Raw genomic sequence first — 20378 nt, 5'->3', positions numbered from 1 at the left:
TGGCATCAACCATACTTGAATGGTGCTTTTTATGTGCCACTGGCATGGAAGCCAGTCAGCCAGCACTGGCATCAACTTGCTCTCATGCTCATAATCTGAGTTCAAATCCTGCTGAGGTCATCTTTGCCTTTTTATCTTTTCAGTGGTCAATAAAAATACTCTAACTCAGGACAGGGAATTAGCAGAACCACTAAAAGAACTGGCCAAAACACTTTGTATTTTGCTTGTATGACAAGAATATTCATTTACAGCTGTCACACATTCTCCAAGATAACAGTATGCACATGTGTGTGTATATATATATATGTACTCACATATGTGTATGTATATACAGATATATAGAGTATATATACTGTATATATGTGTGTGTGTAAGTAGTTTCCTTACCAACCACATGGTTCTTAGTTCAGTCCCACTGCGTAGCATCCTGGGCAAGTGTCTTCTACTATAGCCTTGGGCCAACCAAAGCCTTGTGACTGGATTTGGTAGACAGAAACTGAAAGAAGCCCGTCGTGTGTGTGTGTGTTTGTGTGTATGTTCGTGTGTCTGTGGTTGTCCTCCCACCATTGCTTGACAACTGATGGTGGTGTGTCTACATTCCCCGTAACTTAGTGGTTTGGCAAAAGAGTTCGAATAAAGAGTCCAAAAGAGGCTTTTATTCATATATATATATATATATATATATGTGCGTGTATATATATATATTCACAACAGTCTTGTTTCAGTTTCTGTCTGGCTTATAATAAAAGACACTTGCCAAAGGTACCACACAGTGGGACTGAACCCAAGACCATATGATTGGGAAACAAGCTTCTTAACCACACAGCTGCTATGCCATATCTTTCCTTTTTTTTTTTGTTTTCTCTTTTTTTTTCTTTTTTTCTTTTTGCAATTATTGTATTCTTCATATCCATGACAAGATTTAGGATCAGCTCTTCAAGATATTGATACACTTATCACTTATGTAGTTCCTTTCTGGGCCATAGGGTTGGAGTCGGAGTCAGAAACAATTAAGAGGTAGCTGGACTCGGAGTCAGTAAAACTATATCGACTCTGATTCCGACTCGCAATATCTTTATTCTTTAATATAAACCAATTATAAGATACAGGCCTACTCAAAGTACAAGCATATGCATAATGAGATATGTAGACCACAATCACTTAATTACTTAAAGAGGAGTCAGAATTGGAATTGGCGGTGCTAGTAGTAGACGAGTCAAAGGTTTTTGTTTAGACTCCACAGCCCTGGTTCCTTTGTATCTTTTGCTACTTGCCGTAACCATTTGTACCTTCTTATGGTACCTATTTTGCTGTCGGGGATATTATAGAATAAAAATTTTAAGCCAACCTACCAAGCAAACAAACAAAACAGTTCGAGCAGTGAACTCACAGCAAGCACCCCTCCCCCTCTTTCTCTCTCCCTCTCCTTTCCTCCCCCTCCTCCTTCCCTTGCAACTGCTACAAATTTCACCTTGTGATTTTTTTTTTATTCTCAGAGGTCATGTGACTTGCTTTCATGTCATCTTACAGGTGAACATTCCAAATAAATTCAGAATTATAATGATAGTGACATCTATATCTATCTGTATATATATATGTGTGTGTGTGTCTGTGTGTTTGTATATATATATATATATATGGATATGTATATATCAGCATTCGTGAAGTAAAATCATGTAGCAACACCGAATGGCAGTGCCCCAGCATGGCCACAGCTTGTGAGCTGAAAGTAGATGAAAGGAAAAATATGTATGTATACATATATATATCTGTATATATATATATATATATGTATGTATATATATGTATATATATATGTATATGTAAATATATATATATGTGTGTGTGTGTGTAAATATATATATATATATATATTATATATATATATATATATATATATATAATATATATATATATGTATATATATATTTAAAGGTAGTAGTTGCAGATGCAGTCGTTTGTTCTTGTTATAGTTATTGTGCTATTATTATTATTATTATTATTATTATTATTATTATGAAAGCAGCGAGCTAGTTGAATCATTAGCATGCTGGGCAAAATGCCTAGCTGCATTTCATGTCATTACATCGTTCTGAGTTCAAATTCTGCCGAGGTCAACTTTACCTTTCGTCCTTTTGGGGGTCGATACATCAAACACCAGTGAAACACCGGAATCGATGTAATTACTTACTCCGTCCCTTGAAGTTTCAGGCCTTGTGCCTTTAGCAGAAAGGATTACTATTATTATTGTTGTTGTTGTTGTTGTTGTTGTTGTTGTTGTTATCATTATTATTATTATTATTATTGATATTGTTGTTGTTGTTGTTTAAAAACGATGGTAGATTTGTGCCAGTGGTAAAGAAGAACTGCACAAAATTCCTTCTTGCCGATATCTCTTTTCGTATGTAGGTGGCTGTGGCATCTGCTACCTCAGTTCCATTTCGGTAGGAAGGAGGACTACAGCACAGTTCTTTATTATCATCATCATCCTCATCATCACTGCTGCACCAATCTCCTGGGTTGAATACGAGGCAACTGTGTAAATAAAGTCGCAAGTGTGCTTTGCAAGCTACTTTCTGGATTAAGTAGCTGCTTGAAACTTGTAATGTGTTACATCTATTCACACACACATACACACACATATGTATATACATATATGAATATTTATACATACATGCATATAAACGTGCATACATACATATATATATATATATATATATATATAATATATATATATATGTGTGTGTGTGTGTGTGTGTGTACATACATATATATACATAAATATATACATAGATATGTATGTATACACACACACACATATATATATAAATACATGCATATATACATACATATATATGCATATATATACCTACATATAAATATACACATACATATAAATATGTAAATATAAATATCTAAATATAATATATATATATATATGTATGTGTGTGTATATATATACATATATATGTGCACATATATGCACATATATATATATACACACACATATATATATATATATACACACACATTTATATATACATATGTACATATATATATATATATACACATATATATATATGTATATATTACACGCACACATGTAACCTCCATATGTGATGATGGTAAGGTAGTCATAAAAGAAAGCAATGCAGTTGGAGAGAGAGAGAGAAGTTTTTTTCCCACTCCTTGTTTCAACAACATTTCAAAATAACCGACAGTCTTACACACACATCACATATGTTGCACAACCTTCCTTCCACCTCTAATTCTTTCATTCTTTTTCTTTTCTCTCAGTATTTTTTTTTTTCTTATTTCACTCTTCTAACGTAAGAGTTACACAATTTTCATTTACCTCTCTAAGCTTAAAGTTAAACTATCTACTGTGAAATGCTAGACTAGAGTGAGTACAAGGTCACAAGTAGAAGAGTTGTGATGTCCATTGTGTTAGGTGTTGTGAAGCAAAGGGTAATGTAGCTACTGTTGTGAGGTTCTTAACTGGTTACTGTTATGAAATGTATTTGCCAATACAAATACTTTTTCCAACGATCTCTGCGTAAACAAAGAAACTTAGGAACTCCAGCACAGAAATGGATAGTAACAGCTTGTTAGAAAAAATCACAAACATTAACTTGTCTTTTCATTTGCTCAACATAAATTACACACACACACGAAGTTGATAAGGTCTATCACAGGAGTGTAATTAAGAAACAGGTCACACAAGGTCAAATATTTGACATCTTATCTTTAAAATCTGGAGGTTTTTTATTGACTTCAGAGAGAAACAAAGAAGTTTGTTCTATCTTGGGATGGGTCATTATGCCAATAATAAACACACTCACACACACACTGATTCTAGCTCACTTCTTTATTTTTCCTATTTCTCATTTAGTTATCCATTCAATCAATTAACAAATTGATTGTTTGGTTTATCACTCCATTAATCAATTAATCAAGGTTGACAAAGTCCTTTCATTACTTTTCATGATGTCATTTGCAACCCCAACTGTAATTTGCCCTATCTGCTCCAATTCTGAAACAGATTGATTCATTGAAAGATTAATCAAACAATCAGTTAAGTGATTAAATAATTAACCAAGTGGCAAATGAATAAGAAGTGAAACAGAATTAGTGTGTGTATTTGTTATTGGCATTATGACCCTCCTGAGATTCAACAGAAGATGTTTCAACACAATAAAGTTCACATCAAGAATCTTGCAAAACCAAATACAAAAACAAAATGAAGATTATTGGTACAATTCTCAAGGCACGATAAAATATTGAAATATTGGTTTAAAATTTTGGCGGTGGTGGTGGTGGTGGTGGTGGTGATGATGACAAGAAGAAGAATTGCTGTGTGTATGTGTATTTACAGGCATCTATGTATTTAAGCATATATATGCGTTTCTAAGTGTGTATGTATTTATGTGTGTATACATGTAAGTATATATATATATATAGGAAGGAATTTCGATCATCCCCACATGGTGAGTTGTAATATATATAAGAAATTAAAGAAGGAAATGCACACGTTTTATTAAAAATTATATTAAAATATGTAAAATGTGTACATTTTCCTCATATATATACTTATAATATATATATATATATATATTATATATATATATATATACTTATATATGCATGTGTATTCATGTGAGTGGCAGTCTATATAAATGTAGTCTATATATACATGTATATATAATGTGGTGTGTTTCTTTTGCTCAGCATTCATTACTTTTAGCTGACTCTTAGGCTGAGAATGCATGTGTACAGTTATCATCATCATCATCGTCATCATCGTCGTTAACATTTTAATGTCTGCTCTTCATGCCGGCATGGGTTAGACAGTTCAAATTTTGGCACAAGGCCAGCAATTTCAGGGATGGGAGTAAGTCTATTTCATCGTCCCCAGTGCTCAACTGGTACTTAGTTTATTGACCCCCAAAGAATAATTATAATAATAATGCTTTCAAATTTGGCACCAGGCCAGCAATTTTAGGGGGGGGGTGATTACCTTGACCCTAGGGCTCAACTGTTATTTTATTGACCTGGAAAGGGTGAAAAGTAGATTTCACTTTGGCAGGATTTGAACTCAGAACATAAAGATGAATGAAATGCAGCTGAGCATTTTACCTGGTGTGCTAACAATCCTTTTCTACTCTAGGCAAAAGGTCTGAAATTTTGAGGGAGGGGTCCAGTCAATTAGATTGACCCCAGTACACAACTGGGGCTTAATTTATCAACCCTGGAAGGAGGAAAGGCAAAGTCAACCTCAAACACCCCTAAGCATTTTGCCCGGCGTGCTAACGTTTCTGCCAGTTTGCCGCCATAAATAGAATTAGATAATTCTTTTCTACTCTAAGCACAATGCCCAAAATTTTTGAGGAAGGGGCCAGTCAATTAGATCGACCCCAGTATGCAACTAGTGCTTAATTTATTGACCTCAAAATGATGAAAGGTAAAGTTGACCTTGGCAGAATTTGAAATATTGTTAAGCATTTCGCCCGGTGTGCTAATGATTCTGCCCGCACTCTGCCTTAACAAGTGTATAAGGTACGGTGCTGTCACCTACGTTAACCTAGGCTTTAATATATCTTTGTTAGCATGTGAGTACATTTACACACCTACATACTAAAGCTCCACACCCGTGACATGCTGGGAAGTGTGTATGTTTAGGTGCAGGTGTGGCTATGTGGTAAGAAACTTGCTTGTGAACCACATGGTTCCAGATTCAGTCCCACTGCGTGGCACCTTGGGCAAGTGTCTTCTGCTATATCCATCAGCTGACCAAAGCCTTGTGAGTGGATTTTAGTAGAAGGAAACTGAAAGAAGCCCGTCGTATATATATATTGGTGTGTTTACATCCCTGTAACTTAGCAGTTTGGGAAAAGAGACTGATAGAATAAGTACAAGGCTTACAAAGAAAAAGTCCTGGGATCAATTTGTTTGACTAAAGGCGGTGCTCCAGCATTGCCACAGTCAAATGACTGAAACATGTAAAGGAATAAATGAATACGTATATGTGTGTGTGTGTGACACATATAACATGTCTCTTTAGAAAACAGGACGCCTGGCACAAATACTCATGCTAGAACCATTTACTAAATACATACACCCTCTCACACAGCTGAACTATCAATCCATCTTATAATATTTATCTACTCTGTGGTGCTATTTTAACAGCCTCGCCCCATACTTATCTCAGAGCTGGGTCTGACTTTATAGCCCTTTCTGCTTTCTGCCTTTACCTCTCGTTGTCATCCAGGTCGGAATATTTGGGAAATATATTAAAGATACTATCAAGAATGAAGAAACTTTATATTCTGTTAGTCATTTTAAAAGACTGCTAAAGATAATAATAATATTCTTCGGTAAGAATAAAATGCCAATTTGTGTCTATATTAGCAATGACTAAAGGAACCAAAACATTTTTAAAGACTTTGGAAATGTGTTAAGTACCATTTTGTTGACATTTCCAGTCTGTTTATGGGTTTATATATTTTATATGATTAAGAAGATTGGTAGAATTCGTCGAGTGACTGTGACAAGGCTTGTGTTATTTTGTTGTGTGGTTTACATTCTTAGTTCAAATCCTTGTGTTAACTTTGCTTTTCACCCATCTCCAAGGGTTCTTGGGTTCATATGGCACTTGGGGGACCACATAAAATTTCATCATTAAAATTTATCTGCAGTAAAATTGGTTATACTTCCACAAAACACAAAACATTTCACCATTTTTTTTTATATAATTCCTAATAATACAGTGATACCTCGTAGTAGGAGTTTAATTCATTCCATGACCAAGCTCATCTTATGATTTACTCGTTTTACAAATTAATTTTCCCCATCGAAATTAACTAAAATATAATTACCCCATTCCAACCCCACAAAACCACTGAAAAATAATTTTTTATGGGTTTTAAAACAGAAAAGGCATAGTTAGAAGTAAAATGACAATTATAAAAAAGAGAATGCAAAAAAAATATGTAAACTGGTTTTATTAACTGAATTACCTTAAAGACGGGACAATTTGTGAGCTTGTACTGCAGATTTCTGCTTATACTTAAAAATAAAAATTCACACGAGTCACAGCTCATACAGCAAATTGCTTGTACAGTGGTGCACTCGTACTGAGAGGTTCTACTGTATTTAATTATAATGGGACTTTTTTACAATCTTACATGTCTATGAGGGCCTAGTAGAATAAAACAGGAATTACAGGGATTCACAGACAAAAATATGATTGAGAAACTCAGGTGTGGATTCTATGAAATCAGTTACCCATGAAATGGTGGGTTGCTATGGCAATGTTTGAAATCTTTATACTGAGTACCCTGTAACCCTTTAAACCATGGGGGTACCACAGAAGATTTGATCTTCATTTAGTGATTCTAAAGCAAGTACCAACCAAAGCTCTTGGTGCAGATTTGGTAAACGGAAACTAGAAGAAGGCATATATATATACTTGGAAACAGGTGAGGGTTAGCAACAGGAAGGACATCCAGCCATAGAAAATCTGCCTCAATAAATTTCAACTGCAAGCATGGAAAAGTGGATATTAAAATGATGACGATGTACACACATATATATATATATATATATAGTTAATCCAAACAAGAAAACACAAAAAAACACAACAACACGAGGAACAAATATAGTATTATTGGACGCTCAGGAAAGAAGGAGGGTTTAATGTTTCGAGCGGAGTTCTTCGTCAGAAACATAGGAGAAGGAAAGATCCAGAGAAGGGAAGACAGAGGAAAAAAATCGCCAACGGTACACACGAGGTCACATTTTGAATTATATATATGTATGTATGTATGTATGTATGTATGTATGTATGTATGTATGTATTTATATTTGTGTATTTATATATTGCGGCAAGCTGGCAGAACTGTTAGCATGCCAGGCAAAATGTGTAGCTGTATTTCGTCTGCTGTTTCATTCTGAGTTCAAATTCTGCCGAGGTCAACTTTGCCTTTTATCCTTTCGGGGTCAATAAATTAAGTACCAGTTACGCACTGGAGTCTAATCCATTTGTCTGTCCTTGTTTGTCCCCTCTGTGTTTAGCCCCTTGTGGGTAGTAAAGAAATATATATTTGTGTGTGTACATATATGAGTATGTATACGCGTGTGTGCATGTGTGTGCATGTATGCATAGGGAGAGTGCTTAATTTATAGGCAGAAATTTCAGTGTACACAATATTAAATGTGCTACATTTTATAAGAGAGAATTTGATATCAAAGACAAGCAATAACACCCCCCACTGGTTTCAACCAAACAACATTGATAATCTTCATAAAATATATCACATGATAAGATATACATGTGTGATATGAGTTCTGACATTTGTAGTAAGGTCCTTGCTTATATCTCAGAATGTACCATATTTGAATCATCAGAAGTTAATTTTTTTTTTTCCTGGGACACAAATTTATTCCTGAATATTATTATCATTTTCTTTCTCAATGTTAAAGAATACTGTTTTTTTCTGAGCAGTATATTTTTTTATCTCCTTCCTCGAATCTTTTGCTTACTGGAAGCAGCATTTTGTAGATCAAACTCAAAATCAGAATCTCAATCAAATTGAAATAAAAAATGGAAATTGTAGTTGTGGCCGATACCAGTGCTGTACCGTTCATGGGTGGGTCGTTGCCAGTGCTGCCTGACTGGCTTCCATGCTGGTAGCACGCAATAAACATCGTTCATGCGTGGGTTGTTCCCAGTTCCACCTGACTGGCTTACCATGCCAGTGGCATGTAAAAAAAGAACCTTCCAAACATGGTCAATGCCAGACACCCCCCTCCCCCAGCCCTGACTGGCTCCTGTGTCGGTTGCATGTAAAAAGCACCATCTGAATGTGGCCAATGCCAGTGTCACCTGACTGGTTCCTGTGCTGGTGGCACGTAAAAGCACCCACTACACTCTTGGAGTGGTTGGCATTAGGAAGGGCATCCAGCTGTAGAAACTCTGCCAGATCAAGACTGGAGCCTGGTGCAGCCATCTGGTTGCCAGCCCTCAGTCAAAACCGTCCAACCCATGCCAGCATGGAAAACAGATGTTAAATGATGATGATGATGATGATATATATATATATATATATATATACATATATCAATAATTAAGGGTGCTACAAGTGGTACCAGCATGCTAAAAATAGCAGCCAGAAGATGACTACAACCACAAATTTTCACTGATACACATTAATTAAAGTTTAGAGATAGTGAGGTGAAGGGTGGGGGTGGGGGGTTGTGATGGACAAAATCTAAGTGAGAAATACTAAGATAGTACAAATCTTCATATTCCTAATTCATAGAGAAAATGAATGCCATCAAAAAATTTATCTATAAAAATTATGGTAAATTACACCCCACCCCCACCTCCATCACTAACGGTCAGGAACAAAATAATGATAAAGACCAGAATTTTTTTTTTTTTTCTTGAGGAAGAATTTTTCTCTATATATCATTTTAATAATTGTTGAATTGTTCCATAAAATGGTAATGGTTATCTTTTATACAGTGAATGCTTAGCCCTCTCCAGGCCTGACTTTCTATCTTGAAGAAATGGTCTTTTGTTCAAGGGTGCGGCCCATATGTTTGGTCGGTTTCATCTTAACTGTATGTTTTTGCTATAATAAAATAAGCCCAACTGAGCAAAAGTCCACCCTTGTTGAAGAAAAACACCCAAAAAACCATTTCCTGAATTGGTTGTCTTTTCTTTGTTTTGTTTTTAGTTTGAATTCTTTATAAGAAAATTAATCGGATTTCAGTCCCTCCACCCATCTGAGTTTACATGATTTTGTATTTTTTTACGACCAGTTTTATCACAAACGATTGAATGTGTACGTGTTGGTGTCCTTGATAGTACAAACCTGTTAGGCAACCAAACCAATAAACAAAAATAAAACTACATATCTACTACAATTATTTGTGTGTGTGTGTGTGTGTGTGTGTGCACGCGCTGATGCGTAGGCTCATGCATGTGTGTGCAGGAATGTTCCACCTGCCTATGTGCATACATACAACTCTTCTATAATAAAGAAAGCTGCTTAATTAGTTATGAGTATGTAATTTTTATTAAACATTAGCAATTTTTAAAGTCTACACTATCTAGAAAATTCTTAAAAATTCTAAATCTTAATATTTAAAAGAAATCAAAATGTGATTTTCATGTTTCTTTTATTATTGAAGATTTTGACTCTAAGATTCAAGCAGAAAACTAAATTTAATTTACTGCAAGATAGCGCTTTTAATATTACAAGACAGCCATTTTTTTTTTTTTCACATTTTTCCACTTTGTCTTTTCTCTCTTTCAAACATTTCATGACAGTGACATAATTTGTAAATATTTATGTTCTGTCTACACTTGTTCTAGTGATTTAAATAAACATATCCAACATACTTATTTACATAATTAAGTTGTATTCAAGAGAGCCCTAATTGGCTAATAATAGTCACGTGACTACTTTTCCTTAATTCTTTGATTGTATTAGTAATAATAATATGACTGCCGTGTCCTTAGGCTATGGATTTTGGATAGGTTATAATTGTATAATTATATAATCTGAAGTATTTATAGAGCCACTGTTTTTTTGTTTTTTTTGTTCATAGGGGAAATATGAGATGTAGATGTGTCATATTAACCCAATTATACGTATGTCACATTCTTTATCAAATAGTTATGTGAATTTGTATGCATCATTGAACATCTCTGCTTTGATATCTCACAATCTATTTATATATTTATTTAATATCGTGTACATTAGAACACATTAAGTGGCTTCCAAATAGGAAAGCCTTGTGCTAGAAAGAGCAGTAGAAAACTCAAACCACTAATTATGGATAAATTCTCGAAAAGATTGAAAATTAAAAACGTTTACCATCTAATTTAGTTCCTAGACCATGGTTTCTAACTCATTCTAGTAAATGAATTTATCCATAATTAGTGGTTTGAGTTTTCTACTGCTCTTTCTAGCACAAGGCTTTCCTATTTGGAAGCCTCTTAAAGTGTTCTAATGTACACAGTATTTTTATGTGAATAATATATAGTCTATTGACATTTTTTTTTTTTGTGCTAAGCCACTGGTAATAATAATTTCTATAATTCTTATTACCCTAATATTATTTATTATGTTTATATATTTATTTAGCTATCTAGCTGTCTATAAATTTAGAGTGAATACTTGATAAGTGTAAGCACCTGTATACGCCAGGTAGTGGCAGAGGTGAGAGAGAATATATCAAATAAAATCAAGTTTATGCGCAACTGGGAGAATTCAACACAATACCCTTCAACTCCTGAATTCACATCAAGCATCTTGCAAACCAAATACAAAAACAAAATTATATTTTAATTTTTTTTTTCTTTTTGAAGATTTACATTTTCAATTAACTTTGAGAATTTGTCTGGGGCTATGAGCAAAGGGCCAGTGCTGGTACCACATAAAAAGCTCCCATGCTGGTGCCATGTAAAAAGCACCCAGTACACTCTGTAAGGTGGTTGGTGTTAGGAAGGGCATCCAACTGTGGAAACCATGCCAAAACAGACTATTGGAGCTTGGCACAACTCGCTAGCTTGCCAACCCATGCCAGCATGGAAAATGGACATTAAATGATGATGATGATGATGATGATGATGACATAATATATATATATATAATAAAATAGAGAGGATCACTTAAATTGATGATGTATCACATTATCATAATCATCATCATCGTCGTCATCGTTGTCGTTTAATGTCTGCCTTCCATGCTGGCATGGGTTGGATGGTTTGATTGTGGACTGATAAACCAGGAGGCCGCACCAGGCTCCAATCTGATCTGGCAAGGTTTCTACAGCTGGATGCCCTTCCTAACACCAACCACTCCAAGAGTGTAGTGGGTGTTTTTCTACATGCCACCAGCATGGGAACCAATCAGGCAGCACTGGCATCAGCCATGTTTGGATGGGATGGTATATTTTATGTGCCACTGGCACAGGAGCCAGTCAGGGCGAGGGGGCTGGCATCGACCCTGTTCAGATGGTGCTTTTTACATGTCACCAGTACGGGGAGCCAGTCGGGTGGCACTGGCAATAACCCATGCATGAATGGTGTTTCTGAAAAATATTTAGCAGTGCTACCTGATGGAATAATTTTGTAACTTTGTTAAACCAAAAGACAATTTCGTTAAACCAAAGAGCAAAAATAAAAATAGGGCTGCACCTGGAAGTGCTCAGGTGACACTGAGATGAAAGGAGAAATAAATTAAAAGGTATAATGAATAAACATATCTATATATATATGTGTGTGTGTGAGTATCTGCAACATGTATAAAATATGCATTATCTTAACTGTTATCATTTTCCAATTTCAGTTCAACAACCAGCGAAATATTACCTTCCGATGGATGTATTTTCCAAGGGTCAGCTAGATCCGAACTCTGGACTGGACGCTACTGTTTCTGGATATCCCATTTTTGGACAGGGTGTTAAGAACAAGGCCCTGTATGTTCAGAACAGCCAATTCATTCGAATAAATGGCCTCACTCACCGTTTCGACTGTGTAATGGATCTTGACCTGTGTCCAGACGGTAAGTATTATAAATACAAATATTAGAATACCTGTGTGTGTGTGTGTGTGTGTGTGTGCCTCTATGTATATGTATTTGGTAATTAATACAACAAGCTTCTACCTACAAGCCAGTGATAGTACCATCTTGACCTGCTAGAAATAGCAACTGAATCTTTCCAATTGCTTTTTAAAAAATGAATCAGAGGATACTTTGAATAATGTATCCCAACATGCATTGTGACTGGAAAAAATAGATGGGGTGGTCGTGACTGGGTTGCCTTTAACCATAGTCTATCTGCTCATTCAGAGACAAACTGAATCTAAGCAAAAACACATACCTATAATATAATAGTAATATGAATGTTAATTGCGAGAATTTACGAGTACATATAAGTGCATGTCTCCATAAATGTGTGTGTGTGTGTGATAGAGAGAGAGAGAGAGAGAGAGAGAGAGAGTGAAAGAGAAAGAGAGAGACGCATCATGCAAAAAAACAGTGAGAGGAAACTGGCGATGTTCTGCTTCAGTACAAATGTCACTCTCACACACATACACACACACGCACGCATGCACATACGAAAGGTCAGTCGCAAAACATCAGGTTCCTCTTCTATGCAATACACACAAACTTATCCAATCTCACAGATGTCTGTGTGTATATGTTTGTATGTTTGAGCGTGCTTTGTGACATTTGTTCTGCCCAAGTTGCACAGATGCTCCCTTATCACTCTCATCATCAAATATGCAGTGAACCAGTGATTGACAGACCGGAACCTACTTTTCACTATCATTATTGTTATCAAAATGTAGCAGAAAATTGGGGTTATTTAATTAGTAGTACCCCTCCTCCAAAAACATTCATTCATATTACAAATAATTACTTTTACTCATTACTTAATGAAGAAGACATAAGTCAATTACAATGGAAGCTGCTTATTGTGATCACTTTGGGACAGATCCCTTTAGATCAAAGCTCCACAACTTCTTTTTTTTGCTTGTGGTACTCTTATATCCTTTTCAAAATTTGGTGGCACACCTGAACAAAACGTATAGGGGAAAAATTTATATTCAGGCTACACTGTGGCACACCTAGCATCGTCTCGTGGCACCCCAGTGTGCCATGGTATACCAGCTGTGAAGCACTGTTTTAGATGACAACAGGTTGATAACAAGGGTTCCAGTTGATCTCATCGACTAAACAGCCAGCTCATGAAATAAACATGCAAGTGGCTGAGCACTCCACAGACACACAGACCCTTAACATAGTTCTCAGAGAGAAGTGGCTGAGCGCTCCACAGACACACAGACCCTTAACATAGTTCTCAGGGAGAAGTGGCTGAGCGCTCCACAGACACACAGACCCTTAACATAGTTCTCAGGGAGAAGTGGCTGAGTGCTCCACAGACACACAGACCCTTAACATAGTTCTCCACCCAACTTTATGTTCCTAACACCAGCTGAATGATAACTAAGTTATTTTACTAAATTCTTCCTTTATATTTAAATTTAATTGAAAGAAGCACAGATCATCTCAACAGAAATATGGTAACAAAAGGGTTAAACTTAAGAATATCCTGTACATTTTTGTAACCAACACTTTTTCTTGATAACAATAACCAATTGATAACATAATCTATGATAATAAGTGGCTTCCACTGTATATAAATTGTTTCAATTGGTGTGTCTTAACCTCCTGTAGTTTTCTTTTTACAAGTTCCTCCCTGCCTTTTCTCCATCATCTCTATCTTGTATACAACACAGTTTATTGCATAACATTAACAGCCGTGTATACATTTCCACATTAGCATTCTTAAATTCACCATTAAGGAAATAAATCTTACAATAACAGAGTGGATACCGATAACAAATTCTTCAGCCTAAAAATAGTTTCTCCTCTGGAATCCCCAAATTTTTCTCTTGGAATCCTCAAATTCCTCCCCGGGAGGGTATATTTCCAAAGGTTAAATATTATTTGTTCTTGTATCTTCTGCTCTTTGACTCTAACTTATGAAAAGAAAAAGAATTAGTAACATTATTGTTCTTGCCAAATATTTGTTTTAAAACCCTGTGCTTGATCTCAAAAGTACAGCGTAAAAATATTGGTTTCAGGTTTTGGCACAAGGTCTGCAATTTTAAGGAAAGAGGTTTGGTTCAGCTGATTACATTGACCCAAATGCTCAGCTGGTACTTATTTTATTGACCCCAAAAGGATGAAAGGTAAAATCAATCAACCTTGGCAGAGTTTGAACTGAGACTGTTTATAAACAGGATTCCACACAGAAGAAGATAAGAAACAACTAGAAACTCTGTTATTTTTAGATTGAAGAATTCACTAATTTCCATGAAATTTGTTTTAAATGATGTCTGCCAAGGCAACCTGAAAGAGAAGTACTAAGTACTGTCCTCTATTCTGAAAGAACCCTAAGAAAGATCCTTGAGATTCGAGGAGACTTGTTGTCACCAAACCTCAAAATAAAATTCCTGCTAATTAAATCAGAATGTGCTAACTTGATGATAATAGCTGTTTGTAGGAAGATTGACATAACTCATCACAAAGATACATACACAATAAGAAGAACGTATTGTGATGTGAAATAAAATAGAAGGTGACTCTATTTATTAAATCAAACAATCATCATCATCATCATCGTTTAACATCCGTTTTCCATGCTGCCATGGGTTGGACGATTTGACTGGGGTTTGGCAAGCCAGGAGGCTGCACCAGGCTCCAGTCTGATCTAGCCATGTTTCTACAGCTGGATGCCCTTCCTAACGCCAACCACTCCGTGAGTGTAGTGGGTGCTTTTTACATGCCACCAGCACAGGGGCCAGAGGAGGCTGGCAAACGGCCACGATCGGTTGGTGCTTTTACGTGCTACTGACACGGACGCCAGTCAGGCGGTGCTGGCATCTGCCACGTTCGGACAGTGCTTTTTACGTGTCACCAACAGGGGTATTTCGACAATATGTCTGCCTTCTCTGTGTTCAAAATAGAAAAATGAAAACTACACAGAAATACAGAAATTCAAAATTTCAACTGGAATTCATTGCATTCCTTCTGAGACAAAACAATATCAAGTTTCATTTGTTCCTAACTGGTTAAATCAGGAGGGGTAGGGGACAATAGGGAGAATGAAAGAGAACAGTTAATCAGAGAGTTTTGCATAAACCTGGTGGAATTCTCTTGTCATTTTGTTCATTATTCCAGGGTGTGAAACTAGTAAACTCATAAACATGAACATAAATATAAATATATTTCTGAGTTTCTAGTGTCACGCCCTGGAGGGAGGAACAAAAGAACTGGAGAATTCCATTGGATTTATACAAAACCATTTTTGAGTAACTGTTCTCTTTCCTCTCCTCTCTTTTTTTATTATTATTATTATTATTATTATTATATTATTATTATTATATTATTATTATTATTATTTATTATTATTATTATTATTATTATTATTATTATTATTATTATTTATTATTTATTATTATTATTATTATTATTTATTATTATCATTATTATATTATTATTTATTATTATTATATTATTATTATTATTATTATTTTATTATTATTATTATTATTATTTATTATTATATTATTATTATTATTATTATTTATTATTATTATTATATTATTATTATTTATTATTATTATTTATTATTATTATTATTATTTATTATTATTATTATTATTATTATTATTATTATTTTATTATTATTATTTATTATTATTATTATTATTATTATTATTATTATTATTATTATTATTATTATTATTATTTATTATTATTATATTATTATTATTATTATTATTTATTATCATTATTATTATTATTATTATTATGTTTTGGTATTTTTCCTCGTTTTAACCAGTTGCAAATGAACAAAACTTGATGTCATCCATACTGTGTTGCAGAGAATGCAGGATAGGCTAGCTGGAATTTTTTAATTTCTTTATTTGAACCCAAAAAAGATAGATAGATATACTGTTGAAATATAGCTCAACAAACACAACCTATGTTTTATTACATATCACCTTGCACTCTTTTAATTGAATAATAATAATAATAATAATAATAATAATAATATAATAATAATAATAATCCTTTCTACTAAAGGCACAAAGCCTGAAATTTGGCAGGAGGGGACTATTTGATTACATTGGCCCCAGTGTTTGACTGGTACTTAATTTATCGACCCCAAAAGGATGAAAGACAAAGTCAACCTTGGTGGAATTTGAACTTGGAATGTAGCAACAGGAAAAAATATTGCTAAGCATTTCATTCAGCATGCTAACAATTCTGCTGGCTCACCACCTTAATAATAATAATAATAATAATATTAATAACGATTTTATTTATTGGTCACCAGGGCGAAGGATGAGGGGGAACAATACAAAGACAGATATAAAGAGATGGGGTTTACATATAACGAAAATAAACGTAAATATACACAGTGTACAACGAAAAGGAAGGGACATATATATAGTATACAATGGTTTAAAGAAAAATAGTAGGGGTGGGTATGGTAGAGATGTAGCCCTTTTGATACAGGATGACCTTTGGGGATAATTAAGGAGACCCATTGTCTGAGATTCTCCCCCCCCCCAGGAACACCAAGAGCAAGTGCCATCTCCAATTCCTTCTCTCCCACTCACAGGTCTACGCTTAGAGAGGTACCATACATTCTTGCAATTTTCACAAGTTAATGATAATAATACTTTTTTTATTGGCCATGTGGAGGTGCAATGGCCCAGTGGTTAGGGCAGTGGACTCGTGGTCGGAGGATCGTGGTTTCAATTCCTAGACCAGGCGTTGTGTGCGTTTATTGAGTGAAAACACCTAAAAGCTCCACAAGGCTCCGGCAGGGGGTGGTGGTTACCCCTGTTGTACTCTTTCGCCCCAACTTTCTCTCACTCTTTCTTCCTGTTTCTTGAGTAACGCTGTGATGGACTGACGTCCCATCCAGCTGGGGGGAACAGAATACGCCACAAAAACCGGGAAACCGGGCCCATGAGCCTGGCTAGGCTTGAAAAGGGCACATAAATAAAAAAATTTATTGGCCATAAGGGCTGAAAGTAAAACAAAGAGGGATAATATAATGCAAGAGACAAGTGGGGTGTTGAACAATGCCATGTATACAATAAGTAACAAAAACAAATAACAAAACAACTTAACAATAAAAATTCCCCCAAAAGGGAGGAGTTCCTCAAAGGGACAACTGCAGAACCTCACACAACCTGGTTATCCCAACCGTCAGGTTCACCTCAGCAGGCACCTCTCTCCTTCTCAACTTCTCTGGTTTACAAACAAAAGTTCGGAGTAGGCCCGTTCACAAGGGTCATCTTTGCCACATACACTCACCTTCCAACAAATTTACTGGGACAGGGGCAGAGAACTTCCCTCTCTACCCTCACTTTCCTTTTCAAGTGGAACTTGGAAAAAGTCAATGAGGGCCGAAGAGGAAAGTATCTGTCTTTAGTCCTTTCAGTCTTATCCACGACACTACCTCCTTTGCCATTGCCACCTGACAGAGGATAATGATAATAATAATAATAATAATAATGAGAAAATAAAGAAAAGTGGAGAGATATGACAGGTTAGCTTGGGAAGTTAAGCAGTTGTGGTAAATGAAAAAGGTAGTAATAGTACCAATAATTGTCAGAGCCCTGGGAACAGTGAGCAAAAATCTCGAGAAGTACGTGGAACAAATAGGGGCTGCAATAAGGGTGGAGCACTTGCAGAAAACAGCATGGTTTGGAACCGCTTGAATACTTCACAAGGTGCTCGAAAAGTAAGAGGTGTTACCTTAGTTCACTGGTAGTGAACAGATGACACTGTAATACATCTCCAGCATTAGAAGCTGTGCAAAGGCAATAATAATAATAATTCTTTCTACTAAAGGCACAAGGCCTGAAATTTGGTAGGAGGGGGCTGGTTGATTACATTGGCCCCAGTATTTGACTGGTACTTAATTTATCGACCCCAAAAGGATGAAAGACAAAGTCAACCTTGGCGGAATTTGAACTTGGAATGTAGCAACAGGAAAAAATACTGCAAAGCATTTCATCCAGCATGCTAACGATTCTGGTGGCTCACCACCTTAATAATAATAAGAACTAGCAGTATCACCCAGCGTTGCTCGGGCTTGTTTCAATCCCTTAGAATTGGAATTTTTGAAAAGTAAAAATTTTGCATTATGTAGCTTGTTATTCTCTTTAAGTGAACATTTTTCTGGTTGAAATACACTGAAAAATGGCGACACAGCAGTCAAATAATCGTAAAAAATAGGGATTTTCATATAAAAAAAAAAGCACCTTTTTGATGTAAATAATTTTTGATGTTAACATGGTCTGATTTGAATTTTTTCTTCTACGGAAGAAAGAGCAAGCCTTCTTCTATCATACTCTCAATTTTGGTCAACTTGCGCTGCAGGGTCTCGGAGGAGATAGTGTTAGTTGAAGGCTACCAAACCTGCCATACACAGACAACTTCAGCTTTATATATAGAGAGATAATAATAATAATAATAATAATAATAACAATAATAATAATAATGATAATAATAAAACTGTTATGATTTTTCTCATTTTTACAGGTTACACAATTAGCATGTGGATGAGTTTCCGTAACCCTACATACAAAAGACGGCTCTTCATGTCAAGTGGTGCCCATTTGGAAAATTCTCATGGAATTGCCATGTACTATCGTAAAGGAGTTTTGGAATTTGTATTCCGCAACAAAGCTGGCTTAGAATGGACCGAGAAGAGTATGAACATTCTTCCTTACCATTGGTACCATGTGACAGCTACTTGGAGTAAATTACAAGGTTTAAAGCTCTACATTAATGGAATCAACGCACATTCAAAATCCCAACCTCCCAAACAGAAAAAGGCAGCTGATAGTTCCCCTAATTCACAGCCAAGACATTTCTACATTGGATGTTCTGACACACAGTGCAGTAAGTCTGGCCAAGGTATCATTATAGTTGATGAGTTCCGGTTCTGGCCAAAATATGTTTCAACCAAAAGAGAACTCAGACATCTAGGTAAGTGATCCTTATTTTGCTCTTATTAATGTTAAATTTACAAGTTGTTTTTCGTTTAGCTCTTTCAAGGAATTTTTTAAAAAATGATTGTTTGTCTTCAGCTTAACAATTAGGTTAAAATTTTATTTGTTAATTCACAAAAATTTCTTTAACTATCAGAGGGCCTATTAATTCTAGGTGCTCATGTCATCTTTCTTTCTTTCTATCTATCTATCTATCTATCTATCTATCTATCTATCAATCTAAATTATCTAGCTAGCTAGTTTTCTATCCATCTATCTATCTATCTGTCTATCTATCTATCTATCTACCTACCAACATACCTCCTACCTACCTACTTATCTATCTATCTATCTATCTATATAACTTTCTATCTATCTAATTTATCTATTTATCTATCTATCTATCTATCTATCTATATCTATCTATCTATCTATCTATCTATCTATCTAGGCACCTGGAGAAGCAAGCCCATGCCGTCCACCAGCGCCTCCGTCGTGGGACGCTGGACCGACGGCCCGGTTGAGTTGCTCGGGGTCTGGTTTGGTCCGGACCTCCAAGTGGAGAAGAACTGGAACGAGATAACGAGTAGGGTGGTCACTCTCGCCCGGCAATGGGCCGAGAGGAAACTGTCCCTAAAAGGTCGAGCGGAGGTGGCGAACACGTACATCGCGTCCGTCATCTACTACCGCCTGACCGTCGTACCTTGTCCCGACCCTACCATCACCAAACTACAACGCATCCTCTTTCTCTTCTTGTGGAAAGGATGCGTCC

General features: G+C 35.6%; 1 protein-coding gene across 3 annotated transcripts in view; it reads left to right on the top strand.

The window, feature by feature from the left end:
* The window catches only part of LOC115215064, a 143816-nt gene that overhangs the window by 37686 nt on the left and 85752 nt on the right, over window positions 1–20378 (top strand). For all 3 annotated transcript variants that reach the window (XM_036505475.1, XM_029784211.2, XM_029784210.2), the window contains exons 3-4: window positions 12363–12578; window positions 19155–19604. In XM_036505475.1, coding sequence (XP_036361368.1) covers window positions 12363–12578; window positions 19155–19604 — 666 coding nt within the window. The remainder of the gene's footprint in view (window positions 1–12362; window positions 12579–19154; window positions 19605–20378) is intronic.

The sequence above is a fragment of the Octopus sinensis genome, linkage group LG8 (assembly GCF_006345805.1).
Source record: "Octopus sinensis linkage group LG8, ASM634580v1, whole genome shotgun sequence".
In the NCBI taxonomy this organism is placed as follows: Eukaryota; Metazoa; Mollusca; class Cephalopoda; order Octopoda; family Octopodidae; genus Octopus; species Octopus sinensis.
Note: the sequence above shows the minus strand (reverse complement) of the source record. Positions and strands in the feature narration are given on the sequence as shown.